The 25,777-nt window shown below is 42.0% G+C and overlaps 1 protein-coding gene across 1 annotated transcript; it reads right to left on the reverse strand.

The window, feature by feature from the left end:
* Positions 1 to 4,834: 4,834 nt before the first annotated feature.
* Positions 4,835 to 16,600, reverse strand: LOC139385838 (uncharacterized). Its single transcript, XM_071131091.1, has 6 exons — positions 16,530 to 16,600; positions 16,050 to 16,292; positions 15,632 to 15,927; positions 5,663 to 5,693; positions 5,279 to 5,521; positions 4,835 to 5,128 (listed from the first exon to the last, which is right to left on the reverse strand). The coding sequence occupies exons 1-6, from the start codon at positions 16,557 to 16,559 to the stop codon at positions 4,835 to 4,837; spliced, it is 1,137 nt and encodes a 378-aa protein (XP_070987192.1). The 5' UTR covers positions 16,560 to 16,600.
* Between the last annotated feature and the right edge of the window lie 9,177 nt (positions 16,601 to 25,777).

Genomic DNA, 25,777 nt, shown 5'->3' on the forward strand with positions numbered 1-25,777 from the left:
TTAAAATAATATATCCCAGAAATGTTCCATATGCACAAGAAACGCATTTCTCTCAAATTTTGCGCACAAATTTATTTACATCCTGTCACGCCCTGACCGTAGTTCCTTTTTTATGACTCTATTTTGGTTTGGTCAGGGCGTGAGTTGGGGTGGGCATTCTGTTGTTTTCTTTTCTATGTGTTTGGCCTGGTATGGTTCCCAATCAGAGGAGGCTGTCTATCGTTGTCTCTGATTGAGAACCATACTTAGGTAGCCTTTTCCCACCTGGTGTTTGTGGGTAGTTGTTTCCTGTTTTGTGTTTTCACCTTGCAGGACTGTTTCGATTTTCATTTCTTATGTTCACTTTATTTGGTATTTTAGTGTTCGGTTTTAATAAATAATCATGGACACTTACCAAGCTGCGTTTTGGTCCGATCCTTCCTACTCCTCATCCGATGAAGACGAAGATCGTTACACATCCCTGTTGGTTAGCATTTCTCCTTTGCCAAGACAATCCATCCACCTGACAGGTGTTACATATCAAGACACTGATTAAACAGCATGAGCATTACACAGGTTCATCTTGTGCTGGGGACAATAAAAGCCCACTCTAAAATGTGCAGTGTTGTCACTCAACACAATGCCACAGATGTCTCGTGTTTTGAGGAGCATGCAATTGCGATGCTGACTGCAGGAATGTCCAACAGAGCTGTTGCCAGAGATGCAATGATAATTTCTCTACAAAAAGCCACCTCCAACGTAGTTTGAGAATTTGGTGGGGGTGGCTGAGGAGTATTTCTGTCTGTAATAAAGCCCTTTTGTGGGGAATTGGTTGGTTGAACATGGCTCCCAAGTGGGTGAGCCTATGCCCTCCCAGGCCCACCCATGGCTGCATCCCTGGCCAATGCACAGTATATACAGTACCAGTCAAAAGTTGTACTATTTTCTACATTGTAGTGTCAGAGTCGTGTGTATAGGTGGCAGGGAAGTCAGGCGCAGGAGAGTCAAACGGAGTGTAAAATGGAGTCTTTTAATGAATGTCCACGTAACATGCTCCATAACACTAATAAGAATAGAATATAAACAAACATGGGTACGAGGACCTGTCGCGCACCTGCACAATAAACACAACACTGACAATAAACAATCTCTGACAAAGACATGAGGGGAAACAGAGGGTTTAATACACAACAGGTAATGAATGGGATTGAAAACAGGTGTGTGGGAAGACAAGACAAAACCAATGGAAAATTAAAAATGGATCAATGATGGCTAGAAGACCGGTGACGTCAACTGCTGAGCACCGCCCGAACAAGGAGAGGCAACGACTTTAGCAGAAGTCGTGACATGTAGAATAATAGTGAAGACAATAAAACTATGAAATAACACATATGAAATCATGTAGTAACCAAAAAAGTGTTAAACAAGTCAAAATGTATTTTATATTTGTGATGCTTCTAGGTAGCCACTCTTTGCCTTGATGACAGCTTTGCACACTCTTGTCATGTGCCTTTTACTGAGGAGGGACTTCTGTCTGGCCATCATAAAGGCCTGATTGGTGGAGTGTTGCAGAGATGGTTGTCTTTCTGGAAGGTTCTCCCATCTCCACAGAGGAACTCTGGAGCTCTGTCACAGTAACGATCGGGTTCTTGGTCATCTCCCAGACCAAGGCCCTTCTCCACCGATTGCTCAGTCTAGGAATAATCTTGGTTGTTCCAAACTTCTTCCATTTAAGAAAACATTTATTTAGTCCGTTTTAGAATAATGCTGTAACGTAACAAAATGTGGAAATTGCGGACACAAATATAAGCACAACAAGGATTATATTGAAAATGTTACAGAAGGGTAAGTTTTCCATAAACAATTATTATCCTACAACTTGCAACATGAGCCTCAATATAAATCACGACAATATTGCAAATATTACATATTTTCATAATAATAATAATCAAAATAATAATAATAATGAACCTAGCGCGCACTCTTACCAACTGAGCCACACAATGCCAATAATATGGCTGTGGAGGGTAATTGAAGTAATAATAATAATTTAAAAAATTAAAAATTCAACAGAAAAGAAAATGTATTATTTTGTCTTGATTTGCCTATTTTTCTCTGCTGGTTATTTGGAAAAAAGCTGTATATGCAATGACCATTTACACTATCTTACTCTGTTTATTGACAATTACCATGGCACCTTTGTAATTGAAGTTGTGTAATGACGTAAAGTAAAGATTAAGTAAACTGTAGAAATATGTTTTAGTGTTTATTGGAGACTGGCTCATGTTGGAGACAAAGGTTGATTGGATGTTTGTGCAGTAGCGCAATGTGTATGATTAGCTAAGTTTGTTCGCTCTACAAGTTGACTAATGCATTCGTGTTAATGTTAGGAGAGAGCTTCTTGGTATGTCCTGTGTTGGTTGTCGAGAGAGAGAGATTCTCTGTATGTTTTATTGTTGGTTTGTATGAATATTTATGAAGTATTTTGTAGCTGGTCCTGCTGATGTTTGTGTATGCCATAGGACTGTGTTTTTGATTAGTGAAATGGTTCACTTTAAGTTTGTATTATTATGTTTCATTTGTTCCCAGGGGGGAAGGCACCTTGGAAGTGCTTAGGCAAGAGGCCTGCGGGTATACATATACTAGTAGTATGTACTATGTCTATGCACACTAGGTAAGACCTGGGCGGACCATCCCCTGTATTTTGGTTAGTGCACCAGATGGTGGTTGTTAGGTAAATTGTGGGTAGGTAGGAGAGGGGGCTCTTTAACTTTCTTTGCTTTGGTTCCATCCAGCCCCTTTCCCCAAATTACCATGTATAGGAAGAAATAAATTCCCTGTTAATGGTAATATATTCTGCCTCTGTCATCCTTACCCGCACCTGCAGTCACATACCTCTTTCACTCCACGGGGAGTTGATTGTAGCAGGGTGTTGCTACGCTCCAAGAGGCGTGTGTAACAGTTAACATCAAAATCCTTCTTTATCAGCATTTAGTTGGCATTATGGTATAGGGTACAAGTTCTGACTTCAACTGTAAGTTTATATACACTTAAGGTTGGAGTCATTAAAACTTGTTTTTCAACCACTCCACAAATTTCTTGTTAACAAACTATAGTTTTGGCAAGTCGGTTAGGACATCTACTTTGTGCATGACACAAGTAATTTTTCCAACAGTTGTTTACAGACAAATTATTTCACTTATAATTCACTGTATCACAATTCCAGTGGGTCAGAGGTTTACATACACTGAGTTGACTGTGCCTTTAAACAGCTTGGAAAATTCCAGAAATGATGTGATGGCTTTAGAAGCTTCTGATAGGCTAATTGACATAATTTCAGTCAATTGGAGGTGTACCTGTGGATGTATTTCAAGGCCAACCTTCAAACTCAGTGCCTCTTTGCTTGACATGTGAAAATCAAAAGAAATCAGCCAAGACCTCAGGAAAAAAAATGTAGACCTCCACCAGTCTGGTTCATCCTTGGGTGCAATTTCCAAATGCCCGGAAGGTACCACATTCACCTGTACAAACAATAGTACAGAAATAAAAAAAACATGGGACCTCTCAGACGTCATACCGATCAGGAAGTAAACGCGTTCTGTCTCCTAGAGATTAATGTACTTTGGTGTGAAAAGTGCCAATGAATCCCAGAACAACAGCAAAGGACCTTGCTGGAGGATGCTGAAGGATACAGGTACAAAAGTATCTATATCCAGAGTAAAAAGAGCTCGATATCGACAACCTGAAAGGCAGCTCAGTAAGGAAGTAGCCACTGCTCCAAAACCGCCATAAGAAAGCCAGACTACGGTTTGCAACTGTACATGGGGTCAAAGATTGTACTTTTTGGAGAAATGTCCTCTGGTCTGATGAAACAAAAATAGAACTGTTTGGGCATAATGACCATCGTTATGTTTGGAAGAGAAAGGGGAGGCTTGCAAGTCGAAGAACACCATCCCAACCATGAAGCATGGGGTGGCAGCATCATGTTGTGGGGGTGCTTTGCTGCAGAAGGGTCTGGTGCACTTCACAAAATAGATGGCATCATGAGGAATAAAAATTATGTGGCTATATTGAAGCAACATCTCAAGACATCAGTCAGGAAGTTAAAGCTTGGTCGCAAATGGGTCTTCAAAATGGACAATGACCACAAGCATACTTCCAAAGTTGTGGCAAAATCGATTAAGGACAACAAAGTCAAGGTATTGGAGTGGCCATCACAAAGCCCTGACCTCAATCCTATAGAACATTTGTGGGCAGAACTGAAAAAGTGTGTGCGATGCAAGGAGGCCTACAAACCTGACTCAGTTACACCAGATCTGTCAGGAGGAATGGGACAAAATTCCCCCAACTTATTTTGGGAAGCTTGTGGAAGGCTACCCGAAACGTTTGACCCAAGTTAAACAATTTAAAGGCAATGCTACCAAATACTAATTGAGTGTATGTAAACTTCTGACCCACTGGGAATGTGATGAACGAAAAAAAAGCTGAAATAAATAATTCTCTCTACTATTATTGTGACATTTCACATTCTTAAAATAAAGTGGTGATCCTAACTGACCTAAGACAGGGAATTTTTTACTAGGATTAAATGTCAGGAATTGTGAAAAACAGAGTTTAAATGTATTTTGCTAATGTGTATGTAAACTTCTGACTTCAACTGTAAATGTTATTCAAATCTTTCTAGTAACAATGCCAGGAAAACTACTATTTGAAATAGACATGTCTGAATGATGATGATGAATGTGCCTTTAACGTCAGTGGGTATGCCATATCTAGATTTAATTACAAAACACCAAATTATTGAAATGATGCAGCACACTCAATTGCTACGGATTACCAATCACTTTTATTTGGTCTAGCACATATCAGTGATACGCCTCATGCTCATGAACCTCATGCCACCGCTCATGCCTCCCATTCCCATGCCCATATCCCTGAAGCTCCTGTACTCTCCAGGCCTCATGTACATCATCCTTCCTCTGTAGTGGGGCTGCTCGTACATCAGCCAGTGGCCGTCCATCACGTTGCAGGACTGGCAGTCAGACATGCGGAAACGATCCATGATGGAGTCACAGTCGTCCATCATCTCGTGCATCTGACCTCCGAAGTTCTCCCTCTCGTAGATCCTCATCCTGAAGTTTCCACGGTGCTGTTATTTGGTAAATAAAAATATTTGAAATAATTACTGATTCCACCAGACTGTTGATAAGCTCACATGGCCAATATGATATGTGTGATTATTATCACACAACTACTTCTAGTGGGACTGTCACAGCAGCCTGAATATCATACGGCTTACCATGGGGATCATGCGACAGGACCTGATACCATCGCTCATTCCCATCATACTCTGGTAGTCTGAGTACTCTCCCCTCCTCATGAAGTACTGGTTTCCCATATAGTTGGGGCGCTCGTACACCATGAAGCAGCCGCTCTGAACCCTGCAAGATTGGCACCTGCTCATGTAGGAGGACATGTCAGGGCAGTCGGAGCTGCACTCATAAGAGCGGCCCTGAAAGTTCCTGTCCTCGTAGAAGGTGGCCTGAAAACACAAGGTTTTTATTTATTATTTCTCAATATATATTTCAATAAATGCAACAAATATAAGAAGCTTTTAGTTTTGAATGTAAAGAAGATAATATAGAGATTCATGTATTCAAAATAATTTTCTAATAATGCTTACTCTTCCCATGTTCATGCCGGTGGTGGTCATTGTTGTTCACTGAGTTGCTGTGCTGTTGCTAAACTGATGTCCTGTCTGTGTTAACCCTTACTTTTATACCTGACCAAACCCAAAGAATCTGTGTGCCCCATTGTGTAAACCCCTGACCCAGCAACATAGTATAGAGGCCTATAGAGTGCTGAAGTACCATAGTCATGTTTCCACGTGACTTGGTCCCTAGAAGACTTGAAAAGCCTTTTTTCATTGTGGAACAGGTCCCACAAAACCTTTAATAGAAACAATTGACTGTGGCAGTGACACCCATTGCAAACATACAGTGTATTCGGAAAGTTTTTAGACCCCTTGACTTTTTCCACATTTTGTTACGTTACAGCCTATTCTAAAATGGGTTGAATAGTTTTTACCCTCATCAGTCTACACACAATACCCCATAATGACAAAGCAAAAACTGTTTTTTTGTATGTAAATTTATATATACATTTCATCAGACTAGAGAATCTTGTTTCTCATGGTCTGAGAGTCCTTAGGTGCCTTATTGGCCAACTCCAAGCGGGCTGTCTTGCGCATTTTACTGAGGAGTGGCTTCCTTCTCGCCACTCTACCACAAAGGCCTGAATAGTGGAGTGCTGCAGGGATGGTTGTTTTTCTGGAAGGTTCTCCCATCTCCACAGAGGAACTCTGGAGCTCTGGCAGAGTGATCATCAGGTTCTTGGTCACCTCCCTGACCAAGACCCTTCTCCCCTGATTGCTTAGTTTGGCTGGGCAGCCAGCTCTAGGAAGAGTCTTGGTGGTTCCAAACTTATTCCATTTTAGAATGATGGAGGCCACTGTGTTCTTGGGGACCTTCAATGCTGCAGACATTTTTCGGTACCCTTCCCCAGATCTGTGCTTTGACACAATCCTGTCTCGGAGCTCTACGGACAATTCCTTATATAGACAGGTGTGTGCCTTTCCAAATCATGTCCAATCAATTTAATTTACCACAGGTGGACTCCAATCAAGTTGTAGAAACATCTCAAGGACGATCAATGGAAACAAGATGCACCTCAAATCAAATCAAATGTTATTTGTCACCTGCGCCGAATACACCTTACATGCAGTTTTAAGAAAAATTTGAGTTAAGTAAAACATAGATATGTAAAAAAATAGAAAATAAAACTAAGAAATAATTAAACAGCAGCAGTAAAATTACAAAAGCGAGGCTATATACAGGGGGTACCGGTACAGAGTCAATGTGTGGGGGCACAGGTTAGTCGAGGTAATTGAGGTAATATGTATATGTAGGTAGAGTTAAAGTGACTATGCATAGATAATAAACTGGGAGTAACAGCAGTGTAAAAGGGGGAGGGATCAATGCAAATAGTCTGGGTAGCCCTTTGATTAGCTGTTCAGGAGACTTATGGCTTTGGGGTAGAAGCTGTTAAGAAGCCTTTTGGACCTAGACTTGGCACTCCGGTACCACTTGCCGTGCGGTAGCATAGAGAACAGTCTATGACTAGGGTGGCTGGAGTCTTTGACAATTTTTAGGGCCTTCCTCTGACACCGCCTGGTATAGAGGTCCTGAATTGCAGGAAGCCTGGCCCCAGCGATGTACTGGGCCGTACGTCCTACCCTCTGTAGTGCCTTGTGGTCGGAGGTCGAGCAGTTGCCATACCAAGCAGTGATGCAAACAGTCAGGATGCTCTCGATCAGTGGTTCCCAAACTTTTTATAGTTCTGTACCCCTTCAAACATTCAACCTCCAGCTGCGTACCATCTCTAGCATCAGGGTCAGCGCACTCTCAAATGTAGTTTTTGCCATCATTGTAAGCCTGCCACACACACACTATACGATACATTTATTAAACATAAGAATGAGTGTAAGTTTTTGTCACAACCCGGCTCGTGGGAAGTGACAAAGAGCTCTTATAGGACCAGGGCACAAGTAATAATATAATAATAATCAATAACTTTGCTCTTTATTTAACCATCTTACATTAAAAACCTTACTTGTTAATCGAAATTTGTAAATAACTCACCACAGGTTAATGAAAAGGGTGTGCTTGAAGGATGCACATAGCTCTGCAATGTTGGGTTGTATTGGAGAGAGTCTCAGTCTTAAATCATTTTCCACACACAGTCTGTGCATGTATTTACTTTTCATGCTACTGAGGTCCGAGAATATATTCTCACATAGATACGTGGTTGAAAAGGGCATCAGTGTCTTAACAGCTCGATTTGCCAAGGCAGGATACTCTGAGCACAGCCCAGTCCAGAAATATGGCAGTGGCTTCTGATTAAATTACATTTTCACAGAACCGCTTGTTACAATTTCGACAAGGCTCTCTTGTTCAGATATTGGTAAGTGGACTGGAGGCAGGGCATGAAAGGGATAATGAATCCAGTTGTTTGTGTCATATTTTTTCGGGAAAGTATCTGCGTAATTGCGCACCCAACTCACTCAGGTGCTTCGCTATATCACATTTGACATTGTCCGTAAGCTTGAGTTCCTTTGCACACAAAAAATCATTCAATGATGGAAAGACCTGTGTGTTGTTCTTGTTAATGCAGACAGAGAAGAGCTCCAACTTCTTAATCATAGCCTCAATTTTGTCCCGCACATTGAATGTAGTTGTGGAGAGTTCCAGTAATCCTAGATTCAGATCATTCAGGTGAGAAAAAACATCATCCAGATAGGCCAGTCGTGTGAGAAACTCGTCATCATGCAAGTGGTCAGACAAGTGAAAATTATGGGCAGTAAAGAAAACTTTAAGCTCGTCTCTCAATAAAAAAAAAACGTGTCAATACTTTGCCCCTTGATAACCAGCACACTTCTGTATATTGTAAAAGCATTACATGGTCGCTGCCCATATCATTGCATAGTGCAGAAATAACACGAGAGTTCAGGGGCCATGCTTTAACTAAGTTAACCATTTTCACTGTAGTGGCGAAAACATCTTTCAAGCTGTCAGGCATTCCCTTGGCAGCAAGAGCCTCTCGGTGGATGCTGCTGGGTAACTCATATAATTCACTGGCTTGCAAAGCAGTAATTGTTTCAAAACATGTCCTGCAATGTCACTGATATTTCGTGAAACAGTGTTGTCGGATGAAGACATTGTCTATATACTTTTTTGGGCCTTTTCCCCCAGTATTGTACCAGCCATATCCTCGCCAACAGGGAGAATTAAGTCCTCCACAATAGTATGGGGCTTGTTTGTTCAAGTCACTCGGTAGCTCACCATATAAGACGCTTCTAGACCCTTCTTATTAATGGTATCTGTTGCTTTTATACATGTCTTACTACTCGAAAGTTGTTGTTGTTACTGTAATTTAATTATACCAATGTGTTTTCATTAATTTAATTCCCTTAATCTATTTTATGAGAATTTGTAAGATTCTTGTTTGCATAAAATAGACGGAGACCAGTCTTATCAATAATAGGTAACAGAATTTATTCTCCGAGCGCGCTGCCACGTTACTACGAGCAACAGTTTAAATACAATAACATGACGTAATTTCATTGCTTCTAGAATGAATCCCCTCCTCCCGACCGAGACAAAGGGAACTTTAAAAGTTCATTCTGAGTTCATTCTGACCCACTAGCACATACACAGGACACACAACACAGCTGAATTAACTTTTGACTCCTCACCATTATCGATCACCACTTAGCTGACAGTTCTAATTAACAGAAAACCTAGGAATGCACTCACAGCCTTATCTAAAACACCCCAGAGCTCAGTTTCGTCGGTTCAACCATAGGTTAACTACCTTATCTGTTTACTTAATCCACAAACCATTCCTTTCTTCCTAGTTGGAATGGTGTTCATTAACTTTAATTACTCCTTGTCAATGTCACACAATCCCTTCTTATGAACTCATATTGTTAATAAGATATAATAAAACAGAGTATACGTTTACTTAGTTACAGTTTCATTTAAAATAAGACTATTTGTTCAGTCATTTAATCATAATTTTCCTAACAGTTGTCTTAATTCTCGCTCAAAAAAACTCCTGTGGCTTATTTTTCAAATTGGCATGTTTTGTTTCTAAATGTCTGTGCAAGAGTGAAGGGTTCATCGAGTTGTGAGATAGTACTTTTGCACTGTTGCACATACTGTGTGTATATTGCACATACACACCCACTGTGGCTGAGGAAAGGCACTACTCCCAATATAATTGAACCACAAATCAATGCAGTTTTCATCCTATTTGTGCCTCTTCGATGGTCGAACGTCCCTGTCTGTTGTACTGTGCTTTCCCGGGTAAGTGAGCAGTAGCTGTTTGGCTGCATCAGATTCACAACTTTCAGTGTCCATGCTAGCTGGCTAACAACAAATGTAGAATAACTGGTGCTGGCATTGGACTTGTGTCATCAACAGGTGCAGGTGTAGTACTGCTGGTAGTAGCAGTACTACCAGTAGAGCTGGTATGTGTCTCTATGGGCCTTACTAATGTATATATTTTTTTATATAAATGTGAATTACATTTTTATTTAGCGTACCCCCGACAACATTGTACCCCAGTTTGGGAATATCTGCTCTAGATGGTGCAGCTGTAGAACCTTTTGAGGATCTGAGGAGCCATGCCAAATCTTTTCAGTCTCCTGAGGGGGAATAGGCTTTGTCGTGCCCACTTCACGACTGTCTTAGTGTTTTTGGACCATGATTGTTTGTTGGTGATGTGGACACCAAGGAACTTGAAGCTCTCAACCTGTTCCACTACATCCCCATCGATGAGAATGGGGACGTGCTCTGGCCTCCTTTTCCTGTAGTCCACAATCATCTCCTTTGTCTTGATCACATTGAGGGAGATGTTGTTGTCCTGGCACCACACGGCCAGGTCTCTGAGCGCCTACCTATAGGCTGTCTCATCGTTGTCGGTGATCAGGCCTACCACTGTTGTGTCATCGGCAAACTTGATGATGGCGTTGGAGTTGTGCCTGGCCATGTGGTCATGAGTGAACAGGGAGTACAGGAGGGGACTGAGCATGCACCCCTGAGGGGCCCCCGTGTTAAGGATCAGCGTGGCGGATGTGTACAGGATCCAGTTGCAGTGGGAGGTGTTTTATCCCAAGGTCCTTAGCTTAGTGATGAGCTTTGTGGGCACTATGGTGTTGAACGCTGAGCAGTAGTCAATTAACAGCATTCTCACATAGGTGTTCCTTTTGTCCAGGTGGGAAAGGGCAGATCTGTAGATCTGTTTGGCGGTATGCAAATTGGAGTGGGTCTAGGGTTTCTGGGATAATGGTGTTGATGTGAGCCATGACCTTTCGAAGGACTTCATGGATCCAGACGTGAGTGCTACGGGTCGGTAGTCATTTAGGCAGGTTACCTTAGTGTTCTTTGGTGCAGGGACTATGGTGTCTGCTTGAAACATGTTGGTATTACAGACTCAGACAGGGAGAGGTTGAACATGTCAGTGAAGACACTTGCCAGTTGGTCAGCGCATGCTCAGAGTACACGTCCTGGTAATCTGTCTGGCCCCTCGGACTTGTGAATGTTGACAGTTTAAAGGTCTTACTCACATTGGCTATGGAGAGCGTGATCACACAGTTGTCCGGAACAGCTGATCCTCTCATGCATGTTTCAGTGTTACTTGCCTCGAAACGAGAATAGAGTAATTTAGCTCATCTGATAGGCTCGTGTCACTGGGCAGCTCGTGGCTGTGCTTCCCTTTGTAGTCTGTAATGGTTTGCAAGCTCTGCCACATCCAACGTGCGTCGGAGCCGGTGTAGTACGATTCAATCTTAGTCCTATTTTGACACTTGCCTATTAGATGGTTTGTCAGAGGACATGGCGGGATTTGTCCGGCTCCTTGAAAGTGGCAGCTCTACCCTTTAGCTCAGTGCGAATGTTGCCTGTAATCCATTGCTTCTGGTGCTTCCTGCTTTAATTTTTGCTTTTAAGCAGGAATCAGGAGGATAGAATTATGGTCAGATTTGCCAAATGGAAGGCGAGGGAGAGCTTTGTACATGTCTCTGTGTGTGGAGTAAAGGTGGTCTAGAGTTTTCTTCCCCTCTGGTTGCACATTTAACATGCTGATAGAAATTAGGTAAAACGGATTTAAGTTTCCCTGCATTGAAGTCCCCGGCCACTAGGCTTGTTTGACATAGTAGCCACCAGTGCAGGTGACTGCCAACTGACTGATCTGCAAAGAACCCTGCATCATAAATGACGACTCATTATTATTTGTAGATCAGTCAGTCAGTCAGTCACAATTTACCAATGATACATTAAGGTTTTGATCCTCTCTAACACGGACAATGTCTTCACTCTAAAACTAGCTAGATAACATTAGAAGGCTGGTTTTGAAACCTGATTTCACAGATGTAATTCAAAATACATAGAGGAGAATGTGGAAATGCTGTTATTTACTTAGCAAGAACTAATACAAGGATAATTGGAAAATCAGAAACAGTTCATAGTTTTTTTTAATTCTTCATTAAAAAAATCAACAATAATATTATGGAGCTGTGCATGTTCAAATATTTGTGGGTGAACACAGAGGACAAGAGGGAAAGGTGTCTGGGATGATAGTGTGATCTGTGCCATGACCAGACTTTCAAAGCATTTCATGGTTGCAAATGAAAAATGTTGGGATTACAGACAGGGACAAGGAGATGTTGAAAATGTCTGTGAAGAAACTTGCCAGCTGGTCTGCGTATGCTCTGAGAACACGCCCTGGTATTCAGTCTGGCCCTGCGGCCTTGCGAGTGTTAACCTGTTCTAAAGTCTTACTCGCATCGGCCACAGAGAGAGAGATCACACAGTCGTCAGGGACAGCAGGGGCTCTCATTCCTGCCTCAGTGTTGTTTGCCTTGAAGCAAGCATAGAAGGCATTCAGCTCGTCTGAGAGGTTTGGGCAACTCATGGCTCGGTTTCCCTTTGTAATCCATAATAGTCTGCAAACCCTGCCACAGTTTGCAGGTCTAGTAGTATTCTATCTTAGTCCTATATTGACCTTTTTCATGTTTGATGGCTTGTTGGAGGTAGTAGCGGGCTTTCTTGTAAGCGTCCATGTCCCTTTCCTTGAAAGCGGTAGCCTGCCTGTAAACCATTACGTTTGGTTAAATACGTACAGTCACTGTGGGGACGATGTCGTCAATGTAATTATAGTAATTATAGTCAGAAGCTAGCCAGCTAATTAGCTACTAGCTATTTAGTCATTGTTAGCCACTGCTAGCAGTCTTTACCTTTAGCACAGACACCAGCCGCTTTAGCACAGATAGCCCGGATAGTATCTGCCAGTCTGCACAGCGCGATATCAGCCCTGAGCATATCGGACTGCTTTTTACCCCACTACATCACTGGATTTCTGCCGCAAGCTCTGGACCATTACACCGGATCATCGCAGCTAGCTGCTATTGAGTGGCTATCGTGGCTAACGCCCTTGTCCAGAAGCACCAGTTAGCCTCAAGCTAGGCCCATTCCCCCGGCTAGCAAACAAAGTACACCAACTACAATACCTCTCTTGCCAATTGGCCTGGACCCTTTGTTGACACGGAGCCCGATCCATCACGACTGGTCTGCTGACGTATTTTGGGCCGATGTGCTCTCAACCGGCCTCTGCGTCGTGGATGTCAGTGAGGACCCAGCTACAAGCTCCGGCCCGCTAACTCTCTGAGCGCTGTGTCTCATGCTTGCCTAGCGTAGTGACGACTGCCGAGCGGCTCCCTGTTTCGTCCATTGCTGCTTATTGGACCCTATGATCACTCGGCTACACAGCTGATGCCTACTGGACGGTTCATTAACAAGGTACTTAATTTGGTTTATCTGTCGGCCCCAGCCTGAAACTCAGGTGTGTAGCTAACTGACCCTCTGCCCATTCATCGCCATTTACCCGTTATTGTTGTCGTAGCTGTTTACCCGTTGTTGTCTTAGCCCTCCCAATCAAAACTTCTGATTGCTTTATGCCTCCCTCTAATGTCAATATGTCTTGTATATACTGTTGTTTAGGTTAGCTCTCATTGTTTTGTTTTACTGCGGAGCCCCTAGTCCTGCTCTACATGCCTCGGTTAGCTCCCTTGCCCTATCCCCCACACATGCCGAGACCGCACCTAGCTTAACTGGTGAGTCCAGAGATGCAGCCTCTCTCATCGCCACTCAATGCCTAGGTTTACCTCCACTGTACTCGCACCCTTCCATGCCCTTGTCTGTGCATTATGCCCTGAATCTATCCTATCACGCCAGAGATCTGCTCCTTTTACTCTCTGTTCTGAACGCACTAGACAACCAGTTCTTATAGCCTTTAGCTGTACCTTTATCCTACTCCTCCTCTGTTCCTCGGGTGATGTAGAGGTTAACCCAGGCCCTGTGTGTCCTCAGGCGCTCTCATTTGTTGACTTCTTTAACGGGAAATGCCTTGGGTTCATGCATGTTAACATCAGAAGCCTCATCCCCATATTTGTTTTTTGTTTTTTTACACCAGTATTTCTACTTGCACATCCTCATCTGCACATCTATCACTCCAGTGTTAATTTCTAAATTGTAATTACTTCACCACTGAGGCCTATTTACTGCCTTACCTCCCTACTACATTTGCACACACTGTATACAGATTTTCTACTGTGTTATTGACTGCACGTTTGTTCATCCCATGTGTAACTCTGTTTTGCTGGTTTTTGTAACGGGGTGAGTGACTGGTTGCCGGGAAGTCAGGCACAGGAGAGCAGAGATGGGTGATAACAGGAGAACTTTAATATACACCCTGGCCCAAAGGCACAGGCGAGGCAGCACAAAGCACAACCACGGTAACATGAACAAAACAAACAAACCTAGGTTTGAAACAAACCTAGCGCAAGCCAGCCTGTAGTGTAACACACTACACAAAGAACAATTCCACACACAGACATGGGGGAAACAGAGGGTAATATACATTTAGTCTGATGAGGGAATGTGAACCAGGTGTGCGGGAAAACAAGACAAAACAAATGGAAAATGAAAGGTGGAGCGGCGATGGCTAGAAGACCGGTGATGTTTACCGCCGAACGCCGCCCGAACAAGGAGAGGGACCGACTTCGGCGGAAGTCGTGACAGTTTTGTTGCACTGCTTTGCTTTATCTTGGCCAGGTCGCAGTTGTAAATGAGAACTTGTTCTCAACTGGCCTACCTGGTTAAGTAAATGAAATGCACATTTTTATATTTGGTAACACTTGCTTATTATCCATCGACAACAACCCCATTTGATACATTGAACGTATGTGGGTAAAGTAGTGTCTTCATAGTGGTACAGGTTGTGAACACACACAAAAGCTCTGACGAAGGCCTTGAGGCCGATACCTAAAGCTTAATAAAGAGCAGCGATACTAGCAATAACAGTGTGCGGGTTTCTTATTTTTTCTCATCTTATTCAACTGTTACCATGCACCTGCAACAAAGACAGCTCAGATGTGAGAGTGCTTTTTTGAATTTAGATTATTATAACATACAATAGTAAATGAATGAGTTTGCTTAACAATGTACACTTGTATTGGCATTAATACATATGTATTTAGGTAATTATTCAGGTACACATTGTTACCTAGTACAACGTTTATACTTGTTTGCTGCATGTCTAATTACTCCTTGACCGTGGTTTTATAGATATGAGATTTGTAACAAATGCAAATTAATTGTTGCTAACCTTCCGCCAACCCTATAATTATTATTTTAGATAACTTTGTTATCTTTTTACATTTTTTAAGTGAGTTTATTTGAAAATCATTAAAATTGTGCATTGCAAAATAATATGTCAGGATCAAGTAATATTTTCTAAATTAAAGATTTTAAATATCACGGGATATTATTTTACATCAGCATACATATATTGTGAACTAACAGATATCTACACAGAAATTTGAAATGTTAAAGATGTAGGAGAGTGAAATAATGAAATGTTTTAACATGGAGAGCTCGGAGTAAAACAATCACAAAAATAAGAAAATGTAGCAGTTTTAAAATGTTGAAATAAATTTAATCAACCATTTCCGTACAACCTTTGAGAAAATTACATAGTCATGTTATCCATGATACGCCTCATGCTCATGAACCTCATGCCACCGCTCATGCCTCCCATTCCCATGCCCATATCCCTGAAGTTCCTGTACTCTCCAGGCCTCATGTACATCTGCCTGCCTCTGAAGTGGGGCTGCTCGTACATCAGCCAATGGCCGTCCATCACGTTGCAGGACTGGCAGTCAGACATGCGGTAACGCTCCTGGATGGAGTCACAGTCGTCCATCATCTCGTGCATCTGACCTCCGAAGTTCTCCCTCTCGTAGATCCTCATCCTGAAGTTTCCACGGTGCTGTTAGTGGGAAAGAACAGGTATCATTGATCAGATACATTACATATAAACATTTGTAATATGAGAATTGTATTTTCAATGACAAGATCAGTCTATTTTAAGATTACATATTTTCAACCTACCATGGGGATCATGCGGCAGGACCTGATACCATCGCTCATTCCCATCATACTCTGGTAGTCTGAGTACTCTCCCCTCCTCATGAAGTACTGGTTTCCCATATAGTTGGGGCGCTCGTACACCATGAAGCAGCCGCTCTGAACCCTGCAGGATTGGCACCTGCTCATGTAGGAGGACATGTCAGGGCAGTCGGAGCTGCACTCATAAGAGCGACCCTGGAAGTTCCTGTCCTCATAGAAGGTGGCCTGAAAATAAAAGGGAATCACTTCTATGAATTAAACAATTGTATGAAACAAACATTTTAGAGGAATTTGCAGCGCTATTTAGTCCCACTGGTAACCAGGTTATTGGGATAAGTAAAATGATCATGTTGTAGTTTGGGGTGCTAGAGCACAAGAGCCCTTTTGTATAACAATCTATGAAAATGGATTGTTATACAAAAAAAAGTAAGAATTATTCTAAGAAATCTTGCCAGTGCTTACCCTGCCCATGTTCATGCTGGTGTTGGACATATTTGCTCACTGTGCTGCTGGTTGCTGCTCCTGAACTGACTTTCTACCTGGTTTAACCCTTTCTTTTATACCTGACCAAACCTAAAGAATCCCTAGCTCCATTGTTCAAACCGCTGAATCAGCATCATGCTCTAGAGGCCTACTGAGGCTACTGAGTTTACGTCCACAATTTCAGGGACTGGATCCCTCAGTCTTTAGAAAGGCTATTTCGAAATCGACTGTTTCTCAAACAAAGTAACAAAACCGTTTGAGAGTTTACAACAGTTAGTAACAGCCTTGAAATGGAAGGTTCTCCATGCATTGTGCAATACTTTTTTGAAAAGGTTTGAAAGATGTATTTTTTAAATGTTGGTATAATGACTCAATGTTATAGTAGAGGAAATCACATATATGGATTAAAGAGTGAACATCTTTTAGGTTAAACTATGTATTATTACTCATCTTTTGTTCAGAGTGCTGACTTAACGTAGACAGACATTCCTAACCAGTGAATACATAATCAATTGTGAGTAGTTACTTAACTAACCTTTGTGGTTCATAACAATGATACTAGAGAAATGGTTACAACTTTAAATAGCATTGTGTATTTAAAAAATATACTTCAAATAAATAAATAATCTTTACATTTTTTAATTCCTCTTTTAAGGAGATTGAATGGGATCTTAAGCACTTACTTATATTTTACAATTTTGTAATTGTTAACATATACATATTGCATCACCCAAAAATTCAAGTAATGGATGATGATGTTCCCTATTTTCAGGGATACGTTTTGACTCGTGTGTGCTACTGGCTGAAATTATACCATACCTTTCTGGCATCACTTTAAGTAACACCAAAAAATAACTAGTAATTTAGGTAACACTTAGGTAAGGGTCTGTAAAGGGTTTACACCCCCTACTGTCGATGTCCGGGCCCACTGGAAATCTAATTACCTCAATAAAGAAATCCCAATACAACCCTGTCAGTTTAAGCTACAGATATCTGTTTTTTGCATTGGATGTGTCTGAAATAACCACATCCCCTACGTATGTCACTCTTCCGCATCTGTAGTGAAAGGTGACAGAGCTAAAGTGGTGTTTGTCAGACCATGAGACATTCCGAAAATCAGTCTTCTCACAAAATTGTCTGTAGCGTCCGAACAGTTCGGCCTAAAAACTATTATGACCCCTCTATGGAAAGATGAGACTCTATGACCCCCACTGGCCTCACAAGACTCGCCTGAAGGTCCCCCGGTACCAGTATATGGAGTCTGTTTAGTGCCAAAAATAAGGTGTTTCCTTAAAGTTTCCTTATCTTTCTTATATCTCTCAGATATAGGACAGATACTTCAGAACAATCTTCCTTTAGATTTTTTGGGGGGACTATCTGTTGTTCCATGTAGTGAATCTGTTATTCAATGAGTTTGTATGGGCTAATAGCAGGCCACATGTTTGTTTTCATCAAATATTTTTTACATATTTTTGTTGACACTTAAAGGGGTCTTAAAATTCCAAATCAAATAGCTAAATTATCCTTGGTATGACGATCTTAAAAAATCCATATAACTCAGTAGAACCCCCCCCCCCCCCCCCCCCCCCCCCAAACACACACATTTCAGTTCAGATTAATCAATCTGAACACACACACACACACACACAGACAGACATGATTTAGCTCACCATTTTGTTCTTCGATTCAAATACAGTTTTATTTGTCACATTCTCCAAATACAATAGGTATAGACTTTCCTTTGAAATGCTTAATTGCGAGCCCTTTCCCTACAATGCAGACTTAAAAAGTAAGAAAATGGCAAATAAAGTAGAAAATAGTAACACACTAAATAACTAGGCTATATACAAGGAGTACTGGTACCGAGTCAATGTGCAGGTGTACAAGGTAGTTGAGGTAATATTTACATCAGTGGCGGTCGTTGACGTTTAAGATGAGGGAGGACAATATATTTTTTTCATGAGCATGGCCTTATTTCTATTACAGCATACTGGATGACTGTCATTCATTCCATTCCCCCAGCTCAATGTGACATCGATAGGTTAAGGCTACTACACGATACTCTGATTTTCCCTATACACAGCATAAGGTTACTACAACCTAGCCTATGAATTAAAGTTTACAACGTAGGTGCATACAGGTTGTGAGTAATCAAGGTGACAGACAGTGACACATTCAATACTGCCTTGCACACTCTTGCCTACAGTACATCTAGCTGATTTAGGGTGTAATTATTAGTCCAACAGTTACAAACAAGAGTTTCTATTGGACAAATTCAGGTATGTTTATCCCCGTTTAAGAAACGTTTTTCAACAGAATCGGCGGAATGAATACACCCCTAATCACACGCAAACACAGCCCACTTTCATAGCAACCACATACAAACAGCACATGATCTTTGCATGACATATTCCTTCTCGTATCTATGCGCTCTCCTCCTCTCACCCTTTCCTTACGCTTGTGGACTTCAGTGCACAACACATCAGCTGTCTGTTACCAGGCGAAAAAACCTTTCCAAGTCAAACCTTCATATCATAACCGCTAACCGCTACACAGCCTACATTGTCACTGTATTAGCTAACGTTGGTCAACATAGCTAATAGAACTAACGCGTTAGTAAACTCCCTACAATCCTGTAGTACAGTGTACAGTCAGCCAGCAAGCAGTTTAGCAGTTACACCGGCGGGCCCTGGTGGCAATACATTTGTGAAGTCAATGTACCCAGAGGAGGACAGAAACTAGCTGGTGCTACCATGGTGTTACCCTACAGAGTGCTGTTGAGGCTACTGTAGACCGTGTGTTTTAATCAATAATTTTTTATTTTAATGTTTCACTGTTTTTTTTTCTGAAATTCACTGAGTAGGATGGTCCTCCCCTTCCTCCCCTGAGGAGCTTCCACTGATGTACAAGTAGGTAGGGGTACAAGTGACTAGGCAATTAGGATCAATACTGTGCCTTCAGAAAGCTTTCATACCCGTTGACTGTTACAGCCTGAATTCAAAATGGATTGAATATACTTTTTTCTCTCACTCATCTGCACACAATACCCCATAATGACAAAGTGAAAACACGTTTTTAGAAATGTCTCATTTACATAACTATTCACACCCTGAGTCAATACTTTATAGAATCGCGGCAATTACAGCTGTGAGTACTTCTGGGAACTGTAAGTCTCTAAGAGCTTTTCACAACTGGATTGTACAATATTTGCCTATTATTATTATTTTTAAATTCTTCAAGCTCTGTGAAGTTGATTGTTGATCATTGCTAGACAGGCATTTTCAAGTCTTGCCATAGAGTTTCAAGCCGATTTAACTCAAAACTGTAACTCGAACACTCAGGAACATTCAATGTTGTCTTGGTAAGCAACTCCAGTGTAGATTTGGCCTGGTGCCTTAGGTTATTGTCCTGCTGAAAGGTGAATTTGTCTCCCAGTGTCAGATGGCAGGCAGATTGAAAGGTTTTCCTCTAAGATTTTGCCTGTGCTTACAGCTGTATTTAATTTATTTTTAACCCAGAAAACTCTCTAATCCTTGCCAATGACAAGCATACCCATAACATTATGCAGCCACCACCACGCTTGAAAATATTAAGAGTGGTACTCAGTGATGTGTTGTGTTGTGTTGGATTTGCCCCAAAATTAATGCTTTGTATTCAGAACAAGAATGTAATTCCTTTTCCATATATTTTTATTCTGTACAGGCTTTCTTTTCACTCTGTCATTGGGTTAGTATTGTGGAGTAACTGCAATGTTGTTTAACCATCCTCAGTTCTCATACAACAACCATTAAATACTGTATGTAACGGCGGATTTCCTCCTCTTCGTCTGAAGAGGAGTAAGGATCGGACCAAGATGCGGCGTGGGTAAGTGTTCATGACAATTTTAATAACAAAAGCACTGAACACTATGAAATACAAAAACAATAAACGAATACGTGAAATAATAAAACCGAAACAGTACCATGTGGTGAAAAACACAGACACGGAAACAAACACCCACAAACCAACAGTGAAACCCAGGCTACCTAAGTATGATTCTCAATCAGAGACAACTAAGGACACCTGCCTCTGATTGAGAACCATACTAGGCTGAACACAGAAATAGAAACACAAAACATAGACTGCCCACCCCAACTCACGCCCTGACCATACTAAATAAAGACAAAACAAAGGAAAATAAAAGTCAGAACGTGACACTGTAATCCCTGAGCAGTTTCCTTCCTCTCCGGCAACTGAGTTAGGAAGAACGCCTGTATCTTTGTAGTGACTGGGTGTATTGATACACCACCAGCCTAATTAATAACTTCACCATGCTCATAGGGATATTCAGGGTCCGCTTTTTTATTTTTACACATCTCCCCATCGGTGTCCTTCTTTGGGAAGCATTGAAAATGTTCATGTCTTTGTGGTTGAAAATGTGCTTGAAATTCAGTATTACAACGAGGGACCTTACAGATAATTGTACATGTGGGGTACATAGATGGGGTAGTTATTCCAAAATCATGTTAACCACTATTATTGAACACGGAATGAGTCCATCCAACTTATTATGCGATTTGTTAAGCACATTTATACTCCTTATTTAGTCTTGCCATAACAAAGGGGTTGAATACTTATTGACTGAAGATATTTCAGCTTTACATTTTTTATTTAACAATTTTTCTACAAACAAAATTCCACTTTGCCATTATGGGGTATTGTGTGTAGATCAGTGACACAAAATCTCAATTTATTCCATTCAAAATTCAGGCTGTAATACAACAAAATAAGGAAAAAGGGAAGGCACTGTAATAAATAGAGTGTCAGCAGCGTATGTGGACAGTGTGAAATGGTGTGTGTGTGGCATCAATATGCATCTGTGTGTGTGTGTGTGTGTGTGTGTGTGTGTGTGTGTGTGTGTGTGTGTGTGTGTGTGTGTGTGTGTGTGTGTATATGTGTGTGTGTGTAAGTGGGTGAGTGTGTAAGAGTGTGTTGGAGTGTGAGGGGAATATGTGTGATTGTGTGTTTGTATAGTCCTGTGAGTTTGCATAGTCAGTGTAAGAGAGTCATTGCAAAAGGGATCAATGCAATAGTCCGGGTAGCCATTTGATTAACTGTTCAGCAGTCTTATGGCTTTGGGGTAGAAGCTGTTCAGGTGGCTTATGGTCCCAGACCTGGTGCTTCAGTAATGCTTGCCGTGCGGTAGCACCTTGAACAGTCTATGGCTTGGATGGCTGGGGTCTTTGACAATTTTCCAGGTCTTCCTCTGACACCGCCTGGTATAGAGGTCCGACAAGGGGGATCGGCCCCGTCTGCACCACCCTCTGTAGCACCTTGCGATCGATGGCGGTGCAGTTCTGATAATGGGATTTGTATGTTCATATGAAAGATTAGAATATGATTGTATGAAATTGATTAGAATCATGAGATTATTCTAATGATGTGTGTGGTTTTAGTCAGTAGAATTATATATCTGTGTGTGTAGTTTATGTCTATTATAGTATCTTAAAAACAGACTGCCTGAGCAAGATTCAGTGCCGACCTTGGCTGGGGCCACTGAGTACTTCCCAGGGTCTCCCTATCTTGAGGTATGGGAGGATGGGGAGAAAGTCTCACGGATTCCCCTAATCTTTGTCGGCTGGGTAGCAGGACATTGTGTGCTAATGTTAGTGTGAATATGTGTGCATATGTTTGTGTGAATATGTGCATAAGTGGGCGTAAGAAGCCAGTATAAAATGAATGGTTTTGAACAACAGACCAGCGCTTTCGTGAATAAACCTTTTTGACTATTTTAGCCGGGCCTACGTCTGTTTCATTTCATTCAGTATCTTTCAAATCCTGATTAGCAGACTGAGTAGTTTAGTTGAGTTGGTTTATGAACATTGAAAACATAATTCTCGTATCAAGTTCCCATAGCAAGTGGTTATGCAGCCAGTCAACATGCTCTCAATGGTGCAGCTGTAAAACTTATTTTCAACCTGAGGGGTAAGAGGTGCTGTCGTGACTTCTTCACACCTGTGCTGGTATGAGACGATCATGTTAAGTCCTTGGGGATGTGGACACAGAGGAACTTGAAACTTTCAACCTGCTCCAGTACAGCTCTGTCGATGTGGATGGGGGTGTGCTCGCCACGCTGCGTTCCCTGTTGTCCATGATCAGGTCCTCTGTCTTGCTTACATTGATGGAAAGATTGTTGTCCTGGCACCACACTGCCAGGTCTCATCGTTGTCGGTGATAAGGCCTAACACCATCGTGTCGTCCACAAACTTGTTGATGGTGTTGGAGTTGTGTGTGGCCACACAGTCATGGGTGAACAGGCAGTACAGGAAGGCACTAAGCACACACAACTTAGGGGCCCCGGTGTTGAGGCTCAGCTTAGCTGATGTTACGTACCCTCACTACCTGTGGGTGGCCTGTCAGAATGTCCAGGATCAAGTTGCAGATGGAGTTGTTCAGTCCCATTGTCTCGAGCTTGGTGATTCATCTGGTGGGGACTATAGTGTTGAACTTTGAGCTGTTGTCAATTAACAGAATCTTCACATTCCTTTTGTCCTGGTGGGAGAGAGCAGTGTGGAGTGCAATAGAGATTGCGTCGTAGTGGATCTGTTGGGGCTGTATGCAAATTGCATTGGGAACAGTGTGTCTGGGATGATAGTATCGATGTGTGCCATGACCAGCCTTCGATGCATTTTATGGTTACAGGTGTGAATGCTACAGGATTATAGTCGTTTAGGCAGGTTACCGTTGAGTTCTTAGGAACATGGGCAATGGTGGTCTGCTTGAAACATGTTGGGATTACAGACTGAAACAAGGAGATGTTGAAAATGTCAGTGAAGACACTTGCCAGCCGGTCTGCGCATGATCACACAGTCGTCCGGGACAGCAGGGGTCTCATGCCTTGTTCAGTGTTGTTTGCCTCGATGTGAGCATAGAAGGGGTTCAGCTCATCTGGGAGGTTTGTGTCACTGGGTCTCCTTTTGTAAGAATATTTTAAGATAATACACAACGCAGAGGACTAACGGTCAAGAGGGAAGTAACGATCAACGAAAATAGTGTTTTTTCTGTAATAGGGAATTAATGATCAATGGGTCAGAGACATGGGAGGAATTTGTCTAGGCATTGAGCCTAAAACATGATACTTGTTATTTGGCCATTGGCCCAGTTTTATTGCAAGGCATTCTAATTGGTCAACCACAGGCTAGGGTTGGGTTGTAAAACTACATCCTGTCTCTTTGAGTGAACACCTCTCAGGTGTGAGTACCTCTCAGCATAACATCCATGATTTGTCCTCTTTGAATAAACCTATTTTTCTCCCCTTGATCTGCTCTGGGGTCTGTGTTATTGAAGAGTAACATCAACTGCTAACACCTTTGTAATCCGTAATAGTTTGCAAACTCTGTGACATCCGATGAGCGTTGGAGCCCGTTCAGTAGGATTCAATATTAGTCCTACAGTATATTGACATTTATCATGTTTGATGGCCTGTCGGAGATCGTAGCGGGCTTTCTTGTATGCGTCCATGTCCGTATCCCGTTCCTTAAATGCGGTAACTCTAGCCTTTAGACCGGTGTGGATACTACCTGTAACCCATGGCTTTTTTCCCTTCTGATAAACCCCTGAACAATATTCAAGTCTGTGCTAGCGAAGCAATCTTGTAGCTTAGCGTCCGCTTCATTGGACCACTTCCATAATGAGTGAGTCACTAGTACTTTCTGTTTGAGTACTGCATGTCTTCCCAGTAGCCTACTTGGTGTATAAAACTGCTGACTGCTCATAACTTGCATATCATTTTTGACACATCAACTAGGATCAAGGGGCAGGGCAATTTGTGACTTGTTTTTGTAATCAGTGGCTGTATTGGAGAAGGAGGAGTGGTTTCACATCTTTTCTGAGTGTATATAACCAGTTTCTCAGGCGCCATCTCAGTGTGCGTCATTCTATAGTTTGAGGACTTCTGATATCTCCAGAAGTGATATGTATATTTTTTGTCTTTATCTGTTATCTAGTACTGTATTTTTGCTAGCTAGGGCCATCTACTTTAGGTGTTGCCAATCATCGCAGTAGCCACTTGGTGTGTGAACTGTTGACTGCTCATAACTTCCAAATTATTTTTGACACATCAACCAGGATCAAGGGGCAGGGCAATTTGTGTTTTGGTTTGGTAATCAGTGGCTGTGTTGGAGGGGGAGTGGTTTCACCTCTTTTCTGAGTATATAACCTGCTTCCCAGGCTCCATGTAGCCTACTTGATGTGTGAACTGCTGACTGCTCATAACTTGCAGATGATTGTTGACGCATCAACCAGGATTAAGGGGAAGGGCAACTTGGGACTGTTGTTGATTTCATAATCAGTGGCTGTATTGGAGAGTGAGTGTTTTTTCCTCTTATAGGCAATCAGCAATTAGTACAGGGAGCACTTTACCTCTGCTAGGCAATTAACAATTAGTGTTAGTACTTCAGTCTCAGCTGGTTCCTCAACAGCCGCTGTAAGCAGCGGTCATGCCAGTAGCAGTCTTGTCTGTGAAACTAAGACCTTCGCTGAAACAAAGACTGCGCTCCTAAGTTGTTCTGCAGAGTTCATCGAGAAAGGCTCCACACCACTCACTTGAGTATCTACTTATTTTCTGATCTAATTTTGCTCTTTTGTAGCTTTGGCAACTACGAGTGTGTTCTCTATACTTGTTTGCTCCTCTCCCTGTAGGCATTACAGACGGTCCCCACCCCTTGGCTGCAACCCTTCTAATTTTGTGCGCACAACCCATGTGGAATCCGGGTCTCTGGAAGTGTTTGGAACTGTAGATCTGAGGTCAAGAAAGCCAAATTCATTTCAGCCTATGCTGCTCTTCAGCCCCTTGACTTTTTGGCCCTGACAGAGACATGGATCACCCCAGAGAACACTGCTGCTCTCTTCATCTGATGATTGTCGAGGTGGTACAGGTCTACTAATTTCTCTTAACTGGAGATTCTCTTTTCTCCCCCTTTCACCTGTCCATCTGCTCATTTGAATTCCATGTCACTTGAACACTCAAGCTTAACATTGTCATTTATCGCCCACCAGGTGCCCTTGGAGAGTTTCTCAATGAGCTTGATACCTTGAAGATAATTTCCTGACGACGGTTCACTGCTTTTCGTACTGGGTGACTTTAACCTCCTGACCTCTGCCTTCGCTTAATTTCTCTCCAACTCTCTTACCCCTCCTTCCCTCTTTTGACCTCTTTCTCAATCCCCTCCAACTCACAAGGCAGGCAA

This window comes from Oncorhynchus clarkii, chromosome 3 (assembly GCF_045791955.1).
Source record: "Oncorhynchus clarkii lewisi isolate Uvic-CL-2024 chromosome 3, UVic_Ocla_1.0, whole genome shotgun sequence".
Taxonomy (NCBI): Eukaryota; Metazoa; Chordata; class Actinopteri; order Salmoniformes; family Salmonidae; genus Oncorhynchus; species Oncorhynchus clarkii.

What these genes read in the sequence shown, in the direction of transcription:
- LOC139385838 (XM_071131091.1), bottom strand. Translation starts at nt 16,559, where the DNA reads ATGTCCAACACCAGCATGAACATGGGCAGG. An exon ending in CCAGCATGAACATGGGCAGG is followed by an intron (nt 16,293 to 16,529) that starts GTAAGCACTGGC and finishes TTTTATTTTCAG; the next exon opens with GCCACCTTCTATGAGGACAG. An exon ending in CCTGCCGCATGATCCCCATG is followed by an intron (nt 15,928 to 16,049) that starts GTAGGTTGAAAA and finishes TCCCACTAACAG; the next exon opens with CACCGTGGAAACTTCAGGAT.